The sequence below is a fragment of the Peromyscus leucopus genome, chromosome 8b, assembly GCF_004664715.2.
Source record: "Peromyscus leucopus breed LL Stock chromosome 8b, UCI_PerLeu_2.1, whole genome shotgun sequence".
NCBI classification, from domain to species: domain Eukaryota; kingdom Metazoa; phylum Chordata; class Mammalia; order Rodentia; family Cricetidae; genus Peromyscus; species Peromyscus leucopus.
In genome coordinates, this window is record NC_051086.1 from 85213765 (window position 1) to 85229870 (window position 16106).

General features: G+C 46.7%; 1 protein-coding gene across 11 annotated transcripts in view; it reads left to right on the plus strand.

Annotated features, from left to right (window-relative positions):
• Positions 1-3644: 3644 nt before the first annotated feature.
• Positions 3645-16106, plus strand: part of Bptf (bromodomain PHD finger transcription factor) — a 111120-nt gene continuing 98658 nt past the window's right edge. For all 11 annotated transcript variants that reach the window (XM_028865211.2, XM_028865210.2, XM_028865214.2 and 8 more), the window contains exon 1: positions 3645-4308. In XM_028865211.2, coding sequence (XP_028721044.1) covers positions 3645-4308 — 664 coding nt within the window. The remainder of the gene's footprint in view (positions 4309-16106) is intronic.

Below are 16106 nucleotides of genomic sequence, written 5' to 3' on the forward strand. Positions count from 1 at the left end.
TGATGTTTTCTGTTGTCTGACTCAATACAGGCCACAGTCTGAAAGTCCAGGATGCTGAGGTCGCGGACCATTTGAATTTGCACCAGACTGGACAGTACTATGGACCTTGATGAAAAGAAAAAAAGTCTCAACATTGGCACACGTCTATTCCCAGCGTAAGGGAATAGGCTAAGGCAAGAGGAAGAGCAGTTTCAGGCCAGCCTGTGCTACATCATTACTCTGCTTCAGAAAAACAAAATAATAAAAAAAGAACTATGGTGTTATATGCCTGTGAGGTAGCAGGAGGAGGGTCAGGAGTTCAAGGACACCTTTAGCTGCATAGCCAGTTTGAGGCCAGCGTAATACACAGCCTCAAAATAAGTCAATATTTAGCCGGGCGGTGGTGGCGCACGCCTTTAATCCCAGCACTTGGGAGGCAGAGGCAGGCGGATCTCTGTGAGTTCGAGGCCAGCCTGGGCTACCAAGTGAGTTCCAGGAAAGGCGCAAAGCTACACAAAGAAACCCTGTCTCGAAAAAACCAAAAAAAAAAAAAAAAAAGTCAATATTTAAGAATATGTTTCTATTATCTTAAAAAAAAAAAAAATCCTGCCCTGGGCGGTGGTGGATCTCTAAGCATTCGAGGCCAGCCTGGTCTAAGGGGCAAGATCCAGGACAAGCACCAAAACTACACAGAGAAACCCTGTCTCAAAAAAAACATAAACAAAATGGGGCTGGAGAGATGGCTCAGAAGTTAAGATCACCAGCTGTTCTTCCAGAGGTCCTAAGTTCAATTCCCAGCAACCACATGGTGGCTCACAACCATCTGTAATGAGATCTGGTGCCCTCTTCTGGCCTGCAGGCATACACACAGGCAGAACATTGTATACATAAAAATAAATAAATAAACAAAGCAATTTTTTTTTTTGCTGGGTGGTGGTGGTGCCTGCCCTTGATCCCAGCACTCGGGAGGCAGAGGCAGGCAGATCTCAGTATATTTGAGGCCATCCTGGTCTACAAAGCTAGTTCCAGGACAGCCAGGGATACACAGAGAAACCCTGTCTCAACCACCCCCTCCAAAAAACCTTGACATTTAGTTATTTATTTGTGTATGTGTGTTGGCATGTGTATCACAGCCTGAGTGTGTGTCACTGCCTGTGTGTGTCACAGCTTGTGTGTAGAACTCAGAGGAAAAATTTTGGGAGTTGGAGCTAGATCTCTCTCTTTCATGATTATTATTGGTTTTTTTGTTTGTTTGTTTTTGTTTTTTGAGATAGGGTTTCTCTGTGTAGCTTTGAACCTTTCCTGGAACGCGCTTTTTAGACCAGGCTGTCCTCGAACTCACAGAGCCCCGCCTGGCTCTGCCTTCCGAGTGCTGTGATTAAAGGTGTGCGCCACCACCGCCCAGCACTATTATTATTATTTTTGAGACAGGGTCTCTCTGTGTAGCCCTCTGCTTCCTGAGTGCTGGGATTAAAGGCTTGCCACACTGCATAGCAGGTTGTCTTCCTATACCCTGTGAGTTCTAAGGATTGAACACAGGTCAACAGGTGTGGTGGCAGGACCTTTACCCACGAGGCATCTTGTCTGCCCTCTATTAAATAACAGTATTCTCTCTTTCTCTACACACACACACACACACACACACACACACACACACACACACACACACATTTTTTTCATGACTGGGCATGATGGCACGTGTGTCATCCCAGAGTCCAGTTTGATGCCAGGCTAGGCCACTTTAACTAAAAACAAACATGTTTCAGATAAAATCTCCATATGATCTTGAAAAATATAGAAGATGGGGACAGGCATGGAAGGACCTGGGAGACTGAAGCAGGAGGATCACAAGTTTGAAGCCCAACAACGCAGGGTGTGGTGGCACACGCCTTTAATCCCAGCACTCAGGAGGCAGAAGCTGGTGGATCTCTGTGAGTTCGAGGCCAGCCAGGACTGCATAGTGAGACTTTGCCTTACTAAAACACTCGCTATTACTAAGGAGGACCTGAAGATCTGCCTATTTTGGGCCTGCATTCCTGTAGCTGCACTCTTTAAACAAAACTCTGGCATTTGTTTGCCAAAGAACAAAGAACTCATGTTGCTCACTTTCTTTCTTTTTCTTTTTTATTTATTTATTTATTTATTTATTTATTTATTTATTTATTTATTTATTTGGAGACAGGGTTTCTCTGTGTAGCTTTGGAGCCTTTCCTGAAACTCGCTCTGTAGTCCAGGTTGGCCTCAAACTGACAGAGATCCACCTGCCTCTGCCTCCCGAGTGCCGGGATTAAAGGCGTGTACCACCGCCGCCCGGCCATGTTCCTCACTTTCTTTACTTTTGTTACTTATGAGATAAAGTTTACCACACTCAGAGATCAACAGAAGTAAAGTGAATAAATAAGAAATGAATTGGCAATTAGGACTTGCTTTTTAATTTTCACTTAACTTCTATTCACCTAACTATACTGTAATAAGCCATTTAGCGGACTGAGTTCTATTAATTATTTTTCTCCAAATTACTTTTTCAGTTCTCACATCTATCAACAAACACTCATACAGGTTCCTAAAACCTTTCTCTTTTTCCCAGAGGCGACCCCCGACCACATTGGCCTGGACCACCTCAATTTGGTCACTTGGAGGTGCAGGTGCCTGAAATTCCATCAGTGTGACCAGCTCCCTGGGCCAAATTGTGACTGGTGATTTGTCAGGTAGGCATTATTTCCAGGTAACACAAACACACAACTTGGTGAAGCCAATTATAGACAAGACGCCATCCGCCCTCTCGCAAGTTCTCGCTGAGGTGTGGAAGTTCCTAGCTGGGAAGTGGGAAAGGTGCGGGGAGGCTGCAAGGAGCCACGTTCTGGAATTTAACCCTGGCTTTCAGGGTGGGGACTCGGAGAAAGTCTGAGATCCACCCTGGGGGTGTGGCTCCCGGCGTGCAATCCTGGAACAACTTCAGGACCCTCCAGATCCGAGCCTTTGGGCGCTTTCTGTCTGGACCGGCTCATCTCCAGCTCCCGTCCCCGCGTGGCTGGGCTTTGCGCGGCGACTGCCCTCCGACTGTAAGTCGCGCCCTTCCGCGACACCTCTCTCCGCGCTTTCTGCATCCATTTCCCCGAAAGGACCAGTGACTTGGGGGGTAACTCCCTGTTTGGAAACCCGGCTCCGAGAGAGACACTTGTAGAGGCCTCCCTGAGCTCCAGCCGGGGGTGGGTGTCCCAGGAGGAGACCCCCCCCCAAGCTAGGGGACACCCCACGCCACCCTTCGCCCCTGCGCCGCCGCCGCCCGGCCGCGCAGGGGCGCCCCGGGGGCCTCCCCGCCCCCGCCGCGCCGCTCCCGCGCTCCCCCTAGCGGCCGCCGCGCCGCCTCGCTCCGTCCCAGGCTCGTCGGGCGGCGCAGCTCACGTGACCGCGCTCCGGGCCTGCGGCCGCTGTCGGTTCCCCCAGTCACCGAGCGAGAGGGAAGAAACAAGATGGCGGCTGCAGGCGATCCGGAGCGGGGCCCCGGCAATTCGGACTGAGCCTTCTCTCTCCACCCCGCCGCTGCCGGGCCGCGCCCCTCCCGCCCGGGCCCCGGCGCCCTCCCCTCCCCTCGGCCCCGGCGCCCCCCGGCGCCCCTCCCCCCCACTCCTTCCGCTCCCCCCCCCCCAAGCCGCGGCTCCGACATGAGGGGCCGGCGGGGCAGGCCGCCCAAGCAGCCCGCGGCTCCGGCTGCGGAGCGCTGCGCCCCGGCCCCGCCGCCGCCGCCGCCGCCGCCACCACCACCGCCACCGCCGCCGCCGCCACCGCCGCCGCCGCCGCCGCCGCCCGCGTCCGGACCCATCGGGGGGCTGCGCTCGCGGCACCGCGGCAGCAGTCGGGGCAGGTGGGCCGCCGCCCAGGCTGAGGTGGCGCCCAAGACGCGGCTGAGCTCGCCCAGGGGGGGCGGCCGCAGGAAGCCGCCGCCGCCGCCACCGCCGGCCTCCGCCAGCAGCGCCAGCGGCCCGGGCCGGGGGGGCCGAGGAGGCGGGGGCGGCAGGACGGGGGGCGGGGGCGGCCACCTGGCCCGGACCACCCCGGCCCGCCGCGCCGTCAACAAAGTGGTGTACGATGACCACGAAAGCGAGGACGACGACGAGGAGGAGGACATGGTCTCGGAGGAGGACGAGGAGGAGGAAGAGGACGGCGACGCCGAGGAGACCCAGGATTCCGAGGACGAGGAGGAAGATGACATGGAGGAGGACGACGATGACTCCGATTATCCGGAGGAGATGGAAGACGACGACGACGACGCCAGTTACTGCACGGAAAGCAGCTTCAGGAGCCACAGCACATACAGCAGCACTCCAGGTACCCACCCAGGCCGCCTGGAGACTCCTTCCCCACCTCCTCCCCTCCCCCTGGCTTGCTCCCTCTCGAGTGCAGTGCATCCTGCTTTCCAGCTCCCCCCACCACCACTCCGGCCTGCCCCCCACGCGGAGGCCACGGCGCGTCTAGTGACAAAAAAAAAAAAAGACAAAACAAAACTAGATTTGCAAGAGGAAAGAGGCGCATTGTTCAAAATGGAGATTGCATTGTTGCAGTTTGCAGGCCACACACTCGTTCGCTCTCCTCCCTCCCTCCCTCTCTTTCCTCTTCAAAATTTGTGCCAAGTGCGGTGTCTGCACCAGGCAGGATTGAAACTTTGGCACACACGTATCCATTGAGTTCGTTTTTCTCCCCTTGTTTTGGTATGAGTATTTTATTTATTATTTTGCAATGAAAGAAGCCGTCTGCTTTGCAAACCGTTGCGTGTCTAATGCGTTTTCTTGTAGATTTGGAAAAATTACCTGTTCCTTAGAAGAGAGAGTTTGGATATTGTGGTAACACGCATAGATGGGCTTCCCTTCCTACCCTTAGTCATAGAGTTTGAAAACTGTTTTGGAGGAAGGCTGTTGTTCGGTTAGCAGGGAGCTTCCTCTGGTCCTGTGCGTTTGTTTGTGTTCTTCGAGTGCTCCTGGGCGCGTGCAACAGTTGCTGGTAAATGGCTGATTAAAGAGCAAACCAGAAAACCAGACCAAATTTGCCAAATTTGGCAAGTCTTCCGATTCAGAAATCGCTTTGGTTAAGTTCCAAATAAAAGTATAACACCAAGGGCCGTGTGTCCTAACCAGTTTGGTCTTGGCTTTGCGTGGGAGATGCAGTGTCGCGGCACCTGTTGCAGAGGATGTGTAGTTGATCATCTAGGCGTAATTGCTGAAGATGAACATTTTGAAGTCACACAGTGTAGAAATGTCAGCTTGCATCCGACAGAACTTTCTCTTGTTAGTCTATTTCTGAGGGAAAAAGCTCTTTCTGGACGTGTAATGGGTTTCTCCGTGGTGGCTTCTCGAACGTTTTCTCACATAGTTTCTTGAGATTGGCCCTGAGATGTGTCTTGTTTAAATAAAACGCACACAAAACAGTTGCTTCTTTGTATTAAGTGAATAGTTATGGGGGGCGGGGGAGCCTGTAACTTGTAGCAACAGACTGTCAGGTGATTGATTCCTTTATATTTCTATTTACCTAGATTAACAAAATTAAAATCTAATTTTAAGGACATTTACCAAGTAAAAAGTTAAAGAGGACATATGATGGTCTTTCTTATGAGAGCCTGCCATACCATTTTCAGAGAAGACTAGGGTAGTTGAAGTGGTTAAATTTAAATGTTTCCATTTTTAAAAAATAATTGCTTAAATTCTTAACTGCTACAAGTATGAGAATTAAACCAGATTAGATTGTGTTAACGTCAAGTGAAAAAAGCTAATTTCATTTGCCTGACTCTTAAGAACAAGTTGCTTAGCTGAGGGGGCTTGGAGTAGAGCCTTGGAGGGAGACTGTCTTTTAGCAAGTTTAATTTCTTGCCAATTTAGTGCATCTTTTATAGTAATAGATGTTACTTTAAGAAATTACAAGTTGGGCATCTTTGTACCAAGAGCTCCGAATTGAACTGAAGACTGACATACAGTAGTGGAGGAAGTTAGTTTTGAGTTAGAACTGAGGCATTTTGGCAGAACACTTGAGCTAACTTTTAACTCTCTGAAGCCCTGACAGACAGTACTGATGAACTCCTGGGCATATGCTGAATTAAATTGCAGGGTGTGGTTAGGGGGTCCTTTTTAAACGAACTATTATCTATCTATCTGGGACAGGTCCCCTCTATATAGCCCTAGCTGTCCTAGTACTCACTATATAGACTAGACTGGCCTCGAACTCACAGACACCCACCTGCCTCTCTGCTTCTCAAGTGCCTAGCAAGCTTGTGTACTTAATTTCAAAGACATTTCTCTTCCAGTGACACTTGTAACCTACCTTGGTGTACACTTGTCCTATATTTATGTGAATTAATAACTTATAAGAGTAAGCTTTGATCTTAAACATTCTGCAGCTCCTAATTGACATGCATATGGCAGATATGCATGAAAGACTGATTGAATAAGTTATTGTTAGTGAGAAGTTTGATAATTCTGTAGTAGGTGCCATAAGTTAAATGATCAGGTTTTAAGAAACTAAAGTTGGTGTGATTAAATTTTTTTTTTTTGGTTTTTTCGAGACAGGGTTTCTCTGTGTAGTTTTGCGCCTTTCCTGGAGCTCACTTGGTAGCCCAGGCTGGCCTCGAACTCACATCGATCCGCCTGGCTCTGCCTCCCGAGTGCTGGGATTAAAGGCGTGCGCCACCACCGCCCGGAGGTGTGATTAAATTTTGATGAACACTTCAACTAGTAACTTTCTAACAGCAGAGTATACCTAAAATTTTTTTTTAAATAGATGTAGGGTTTTTTGTTGTTGTTGTTTTTTAAATTATGTGTCTGTGTGAGGGTATGTGCAGGTCAGATCCCGTGTAGCTGGAGTTTCATCTGGTCCCAGAGCCATCCGGCATGTGTGCTAGGAACTGAACAAAGGTCTTCTGGAAGAGCAGCAAGTGCTCCTAAGGTTGAGCCGTCTCTACTGTTTTAAATTGTTCTTTCTTCTCCTTTCTATTGGCTGTGGAGTTAGCTTGAGTGTTTAGTCTTTTGAAACAAATTACTTCTTCAGATGATGATAAAAGAATGCTACATTTTGTGTTTCTGACTTCCAGGGTATGTCCACTTGTTTGCAGTGAGTATCCATGGCAGCAGTGAGTTGTTTATTGTGCCATTAGTTTTATTCTTGGTACACCTAGGAGGAGACTTCAGGTCAGTGTGTATGTGTATGTCTTGGTTAAGATATACTTAAGCCACTCTGGGACAGCCAGGGCTGCACAGAGAAACCCTGTCTGGAAAAACAAAAAGATACACCGAGGGCAGGTCCAGTTGGGTGTGGTGATGAACACCTTTAGTTAGTCCCATAACTCCGAAGGTAGAGGCAGGAGGATCTCTATGAGTCCAGTCTGGTCTATATAACAACTCTAGCCCAGCCAGGACTACTACATAGAGAGAGACCTGTTTCAAAAAAGAGCAAGTCCAAATAGAAAAGTTGGGGGGTGCCTATTGTATAGTCAAGGAAGGCTAAAGAGTTTAGTTGCTTGTTTTAGATTTTTATTGTATGTGAATTGGTGTTTTGTCTGCATGTATTTCTGTGAGGGGGTCCTGTCTCCTGGAACTGGAGTTATAGACAGTAGTGAGCTGCCATGTGGGTGCTGGGACTTAAACCCGGTCCTCTGGGACTTAAACCCAGCCAGTGCTCTTAACCACTGAGCCGTCTCCCCAGCCCTCGTTTGGTTAGTTTTGTCCTTAGAACATTGGCTTGAGTATTACTGGCATATTAGATTCCTGGTAAGGGAGCTCCGGATGTAGTTCAGCTGGTACAGGGCTTGCTTAGCATGCTTGAGGCCCTGGTTTCAGTTTCCAGCACACAGACTGTCATCCCAGCGCTCTGGAGGTGCAGACAGGAGGAAGAGAAGTTGGTGGTCATCTTTATCTACATAGTGGTATACACAGTCTGGCTGACATCAGATCTTAACTAACTAAATAGTATGCAAGTAGATACCACTAAATAAATTACTTCAGAAGTAAGTTCTTAGTATAACAAGTAATTCATTGACCTATTTATTGAGTACACTGTAAGTAATGTAACTGTTGATGCATGCAGATTGTCTTATTAAGGTTACTATTGCTGTGATGAACCGCCATGACCAAAAGCAACTTGGGGAGGAAAGAGTTTGTTTGGCTTACATGTCCTGAATCACAGTCCATGGAGGGAAGTCAAGACGGGAGCACAAACCTGGCTGGAACCTGGAGGCAGGAGCTGATGCAGAAGCCATGGAGGAGTGTGGTTTATTGGCTTGCTCAGTCTGCTTTCTTACAGAACCTAAGACCATCAAGCCAGGGGTAGCCCCACCCACAATGGGCTGCCTCCTCCCCCAGTAGATCACTGATTAAGAAAATTTTCTACATACTTGATGACTTATAGCTTGCTCTTTTGGAGGCATTTTCTCCATTGAGATTCCCTCCTGTTACTTGATTCCAGCTTGTGTCAAGTTGACATAAAACTAACCTGTACACAGATACTATTAAAGTTACAGATTTTAAAAGTTTACTATTTATTTATTTTGCAGGAGGGCAGGTTTGGACTCAGGGTTTCTCTGTGTAGCCCTGGCTCTCCTGGAACTTGCTCTGTAGACCAGGCTGGCCTCAAACTCAGAGATACCCTCATGAGTGCTGGGATTAAAGGCATGCCCCATTGTGCCGGCTTTAAAAGTTTTATTTTGTTTAGCCAGGCGGTGGTGGCACATGCATTCAGTTCTAGCACTCAGGAGGCAGAGGCAGACAAATCTCTGAGTTGGAGACCAGCCTGATCTACAGAGCAAGTTCAAGGACAGCCAGGGGTACATGGAAAAACCCTGTCTCGAACAAACAAACAAACAACTCAAAAGTTTTTTTTTTTTTTTTTTTTTTTTGTTTTGTTTTGTTTTGTTTTGTTTTTTCGAGACACGGTTTCTCTGTGTAGCTTTGCGCCTTTTCCTGGAACTCACTCTGTAGACCAGGCTGGCCTCAAACTCGAAGAGATCTGCCTGGCTCTGCCTCCCAAGTGCTGGGATTAAAGGCGTGTGCCACCACCGCCCGGCTCAAAAGTTTATTTTACTGGGGAAATTTTCCTTTTGTGACAGCAGTTTATTTCAGGCTAGCTTGGAACTCATTGCTATGCTTCAGTCTCTCAAGTACTGGGATTAAGGTGTGAGCCATCACACTCTGCTGATTGCTTTCTTTTCATTGGGCAAAAAAGATTTTCTCCACAGGGCAAATACTACTGTAGAGGTGTTGATTATAATGCAAACTTGAAATCATCTCATTTTTGCTTGGGGCCTTTGGTTGACGAAAGCGTTTATCAGGGGTTTTTATTGTTGTTTTATTGGTAAAAGTTTGAGTTAGGGGCCTGGAGATATGGCCCAGTCTTTATTTCTATATTTCTATAGCCCAGCGTTTGTTGCTCTAGAAGAGGTCCCAGGTTACATTCCAAGCACCCACATGGTGGTTCACAACTCCAGTTCCAGGGAATCCATTGCCCTCTTCTGATCTCCTAGGGCATCCGGCACCCACATGGTGTGTGTACGCTACACACATACAGGCAGGAACAGTCATACATAGAAAATAAATAAACCTTAAAGTACATGTGTAAAAAACCTACATAGAGTTAGTTTATCTAGTAGGCATACTTTCCTGGTGTATTGAGAAAGAGTGTATAGAAAAATCTTCCTTGTTCTACCTTTCCACCCCCTCAAGGACCTGTTTTGTGGTACTCGGGTTTGAACCTAGGTAGGCAAATGTTATACAAATGTACATACAAAACATACCTGGCCTTTTTTTTTTTTTTTTTTTTTTTTTTGAGACAGGGTTTCTCTATGTAGCCCTGGCTGTCCTGGAACTTGCTCTGTAGGTAGACCAGGCTGGCCTTGAACTCACAGATCCACCTGCCTCTGCCTCTCAAGTTTAAAGGTGTGCTCCATTACCACCCAGCACCTTTTCAATCTTTGTTTGTTTGTTTTTTGTTTTTTCGAGACACGGTTTCTCTGTATAGTTTTGGTGCCTGTCCTTGATCTCATTCTGTAGACCAGGCTGGCCTCGAACTCACAGAGATCCACTTGGCTCTTTCTCCAAAGTGCTAGGATTAAAGGCATGCGAAATCACCGCGAGGCTCCTTGTTATCTTTTTAAGACAGGGTTTTGTTAAGTTGCCTTGAATTTGGCAAACTTTTTTGCCTTAGCTTACCAAGTAGCTCTGAACTACCAAGCCAAACAGAAAATCAAATTTTTCTCCCCCTTCCTTTTCAAACATGATCTCACTTTGTATCCCCTGGCTGGCCTGGAGCTAATTCACTGTGTGACCAGACTGGCCTTGAATTTGTGGTGATCCTCCTGTCTCAGTCTCTCCAGTATTGGGATTACAAGCATGTGCTACCATGTCCTGCTAAGAAAGTGCATTTTCTATAGACGTTTGGTAGAGTTTGGTAGCACTTTGAAATTTAACATATCTGATATAAACAAAAGATTTGTATGATGCTTGAGACAGAATGCCTCTTGTGTGAGACTTCTGGGACTATTTAGCTATGTTTTTAAAATTTGGCATCTTTTCTACTTCCGAACAAAATCCTAGTATCCTGGGAGCCTTAATGATTTATGTCCTCTGAGGCTTCTGACAGCAGAGATTGGTGGCAGAGATGCTCTGAATGAGCTGGAGATTCCCCACAAATAGTGTAGTATTCCACTGGCTGTATTTATCCTTCAGTGTTACCCCAGTGTCTTTTCAGTGGATCAGTCCCCTGGTTGAGGGGTGGTTGGTATAGGCAGAAGCTTCCTGCATGGGCTTGTCGATTGTAAGAAGGGTGGCAGAGGAGGGAGCAGCCAGATCTCAGCACTGATAGTAAAGTGTGGGCAGTGGCAAGAGATGTTTAGCAAGAGCTGGAGTTGATGAATAGGAAGTCAACTGTGCAGCTGCATTTGATACCCCTGCTGGGCAGTTCCCTGGAGAAGCAGGCTGTGGCCATGTACTTTCTTCCCTTGCTTGTTGAATTGGGAAGTAGTTTTTCCTCCTCTGGAACACCGAGCGGATGTGCTATATTCTCATCAGCAGTACCCAGTGTTCAAGCCTGAACTGGTATCACATCAGGTCACAGAAATGTACCATAGGCTTCTGTCCCCTGCAATGAGAGGTGCACCCGAAAGGTGGCCTGAAGCATTCTGTCTCTTTCTCACAGATCTGTGTTACATGCTTCATTCTCTGTCCCTGGGATCAATCAGAAAATATGGGAATAGTGGGGTATGACCTCGGTGATATGCTAGACTTCTGTTCTGTGGGATTCAGAAGGATGGCTAGGAGGAAAGTGGGATCTGGGTGAGTTTTGTAGCCCTGAATGGCAGCTCAATCCAGGAGTTTCTTGGCCTTCACTTGTAAATGTAGAGAGTTAAAGCACTAGGCATGTCTCTGGAAGAAAGCAGTATGGTCAGGGATGAAATTAGACCTGTTCTGACCACCAGTGCCTGTGGAGGTTCAACTTGAGAATTACAGAAAATGAGGGCCAGGAGAGTTACTACAGTTAGGCAACATGATCTGTTGAGTAGTGAGCGGGGAGTATGTCCTATGTCTGTGATCATAAGTAGGTTTGTGTGTGGTTTACACTTGCCTGCTCCTCTGCTCCCTGCCCACAGGTGTATTTGGAAATGCGGCTGTGCGTGTACACATGAGCAGCAGAATCTGGGAGTTTGAAGCCAGGAGCTGTGGTCCCTTTTGTTAGGCCCTCCTTTTCTCACGCTTGACCCTGTTCTCGCTGTGACTGTGATTTACAGGGGACATTAAGTTTGACAGAGTGTAATACTGATGGGCAGCAGTATTCCAGTGACAGACAGGCCAGGCACAGCTTGGTCCACTGTGCTTAGATTCATAACCCCCTTGCTATCATTTAGTATTTCGATTTCTCTTGCTCATCTTGGTCCATTTTCTTCACCTGCTTAGAGTAGTTAAAATTTCAGCTTCATTAAAAAAAATCAGTTATTTCTTTGATGTGTGTGGGTGTTTTGTCTGCATGTTTGTCTGTTCATCACGTGAGTGCTGAGTGCCCTCAGAAGCTGCAAGAGGGTGTCAGGTCCCATGAGACTGGTGGGACAGATGTGAGACACTGTGGATGCTGGGAATTGAACCTGGGTCTCTTAACTGTTGAGACATCTCCAGCTCTATCAGCTGCATAGTTTAGCATGATCCTCATTCTAGTTTTTGTTTTTGTTTTTGTTTTTTTTTTAAATGTTTTTGGTTATTTGAAGAAATGCCTCAGGAGACAGATTTCTGTTCTTTAAGCTCCCCATCCCCACCCCAGACCAGGTCTCAACTATGTAGCTCTGGCTATACTGGAACTATGTAGATCAGACTGGCCTTAAACTTATCTGCCTTTGCCTCTGCCCCTGCCTCCCCAGTGCTGGTATTAAAGGCCAGAGGTCACTATACCCAGCTGTCTGGTCATTTTTGTTTTGCTCTTCAGTTTATATATATATTTTTAAAGATATATTTGGGTGTTTGGGTGTTTTGCCTGCATGTACATATGTGTTCCTGGTACATACTTGGTGCCTAAGTAGGCCAGAAGAAGGTATTGTAGATGATTATGAGCTTCCGTATGGGTGCTGGGAACTGAACCTGTGGGTCCTCTGTAAGAGCAACAACTCTTAACTCTTGAGCCACCTCTCCAGCCCCCATGATGATGATGATGACGATGATGATGATGATGATGATGATGTTTTGAGACAGTCTCATTTTGTAGCCCAGTCTGACCTGGAACTCACATCAGTCCTTTCACTTCCATCTCCCTACTGCTAGGATTGTAAGTACGAGCTACCACACCCAGTGTGGAAATGAAACCATACAGCAAGAGTGATGTCCATTATGCAGGGGCATGCCCGTAATCCTAGAATGGCCATGACCCATGTGGCTTGGCTCTCGGAACCCTGGCCAGGGACCACAGGGGAATGAAGAAAAGACAGAGGTACAATGAAGCTGGGATCAGGTGGGTTTTTTCCTAACTGCTGAAACCTGGAAGGACCCTCAGCATGCTCATTAGGTATAGCATGGGGAGAGGGGTTACTAGTCTCCATTAGGAGGTGTCTGTGGCCAGCAGTCTCAGACTGTAAACACCCAGGTGGAGGAAGCTGCAGTTGCTATTCTTTGCATACAATGATCAATCATAAACACTTATATTTGAACTTCTGAGGAGAACTTTGCCATTCCTCTTGAGCCTGGTCTATATGGGTAATGGCTTTGCCAATTTCCCATGAGTCTGTTGGTCTTGGAGTCCTTCACAGGCTGAACTCATAACAAAATATACATTCACTTAGGATTTCCTCCACTGCCTGCACAGAACTTGAAGGCTGAGGCAGGAGGATCATGAGTTCAAGGCTAGCCTGGGTACATAGTAAGATTGTCTAAAAAGAAAGAAAAAAAGGAAGCTAGTACTCGGGAGGTGGAAGCGGGAGTATCAAAAGGAAGGAAAGAAAATTTACATTACTAAATTAATTGTGTTGTTTTACATTTATTTGTTTTGCATAGGGTGAGGGGTGCAGATGTGCCACAGGTTTGTATTAGGGTCAGAGAACAGCTTGCAGGAGTCCATCTGTCCATCTACCATGTAAGTTTAAGAACTGAATTAAGTCCTCAGATCATCAGTCTTGGCAGCAAGCACCATAATCTACTGAGCTATCTGGCTGGCCTTAATTATGTTACTTGGTTTTTTTTGTTTTTTTTTTGTTTTTTGTTTTTTGTTTTTTGAGATAGAGTTTCTCTGTGTAGTTTTGGTGCCTGTCCTGGATCTGGGATCTGTAGACCAGGCTGGCCTCGAACTCACAAAGATCCACCTGGCTCTGCCTCCCTAATGCTGGGATTAAAGGCGTGTGCCACCACCACCTGGCATGTTACTTGTTTTCTTCGCTGTTCCATACATTTTTTTGTTGTGTTGTTTTGCTGCGTAGCATTGAAATATTTTTGATTGCCAATGAATACTCAAAATAGTAATAGCTAACATTTAATGGATCTTGACTAATTTGATGAATGATTTTAAGCAATATTGATGAAATATTTTAGGTTTTCTTTTTTATGCATGCTGGGTAAGTGCTCTATCTCTGAGCATCAGCTCTGTTCCTCCCCCCCATTTTTTTCCCCTGAGGCAAGATTTCATTCATGATGTAGCCCAGGCTGGCTGGCTTTGAACATTCCATAGAGAGGGAAGGGACACAGGCCAAGCATGGTTTGGGACTTGTTTTTCTAGCACATGGGAGGCTGAGGCAGGAAGATTGTGAGTTGAAGGCCAGCCTGAACTACCTAGTGAAACAGTGTCTTAAAACAAAAAGATTGAATCCTGTATTATGTGGCCTTTTTCATTTAACACAATGTTTTAAAAACTCATATTTTATAGCATGTACAGTATTTGAATAATACTGTGTTTCGTATGGGTATATCAAGCTTTGCTTGTCCATATCATGAGTCCATAGACATTTGAATTATTTCCGTTTTGACTGTTGTAAATAATTTGCTGTGGAATTTATGTGATGTATGTTGTCTGGCATGTATCTTCATTTTTGGGGCAGGGTATATATACCTGGGGGGAGGTAGATATATCTCTGTTCGAGGCCAGCCTGGTCTACAGAGGGAGTTCCAGGACAGGTTCCCAAGCTGCACAGAGAAACCCTGTCTAGTATCTCACCCCCCCCCCCAAAAAAATCACATTTATATATTATTTGTTGCTAATATGTTTAGAGTGAGTGAGTGAGTGAGTGAGTGAGTGAGTGAGTGAGTGTGTGTGTGTGTGTGTGTGTGTGTGTGTGTGTGTGTAGAGGTCACAGGACAATTTGTAGGAGTTGGTTCTCTGCTCATACTGTAAGTCCTGGGGATTGAACTCAGGTCATCAGGCTTGCTTGGCAAGCACTTTTATTCATGTGTTCACTTCTTAGTCCCCTGAAGTTAGCCACAGTAGTTTGTTTGTTTGTTTCTTTCTTTTCTTTTCTTTTTTTTTTTTTTAAGATTTATTTATTATGTATACAGTATTCTGCCTACGTGTTTGCCTGCAGGCCAGAAGAGAGCACCAGACCTCATTACAGATGGTTGTGAGTCACCATGTGGTTGGTGGGAATTGAACTCAGGTCCTCTGGAAGAGCAGCCAGTGCCCTTAACCTCTGAGCCATCTCTCCAGGCCCCTTGTTTCATTTTTTTTTAACTTTATGCTTGTTTTGACTACATGTATGACTGCACCATGTGCATGGTTGGAGCTTGTGGAAGGCAGAGAATGTCAGGTCCCCTGGAACTGGAGTTAATAGGTGGATGTGAGCTGCCATGTAGATGCTGGGAATTGAACCTGGTTCTTCTGCAAGAGCAGTAAGCAGTCTCAACCAATGAGCTGTATCTTCAGCCACCCCCCCCCCCCATAGTGGTTATTGTTTTCCTTTTAAATAAGCTTAGTGGAGCTGGGATGATGTTCTGTTGGTAGATTACTTTCTACATGTACAGAGCCCTGAGTTCAATTCCCAGCACTGCATCGCTCTACCTCCTGTAGGCCGGGAGGATCTTGCTCATCTCTTCAGTGCCTGACACAGCCTCTAGTTTGTAAGGGACTCCTTTCGCTCTCTGGCCCGATGCTATGCACTAGGATAGTTGTATAAATGTAAAGTCATTCAAATGACCTAAAAGTGGCCCCTAGGTCCTCAGAGGCAGTAGGTCCCTTGCAGGTGATCAGGAGCCATTGGGTCATTTGCTTTCATCGGCTGTAGGAAGTTTTCTTGGGCTCGCTGCCTCTGTTGGGTCAGTGACCGTTGTCCTTTTGTTTGCCCAGTGTGTGCTGCCTGGGTAGCCCAGGTAGCCTGGCTGTGGTTCCCCTTCACTGAGGCTGTTGGCCAAGCATTGTTTATATGAGATGATGCTGTTGTATTTTTTTAAATGTATTCCTATTTCATATATTTTGGTGTTTTGCCTGCATGTTTGTCTGCATATATATGTGTGAGCGTGTTGGATCCCCTGGAACTGGAGTTACAGTTTGTTCTGAGCTGCCCTGTGGGTACCAGGAATTGAACCTGGGTCCTCTGGAGAACAGCCAGTGCTCTTAACAGCTGAGCCATCTGTCTAGCCTGGTGTTGTATCTCTTGCAATATTATCTTTAGGATACTTATAAGGGTTCTTGGTGGTCAG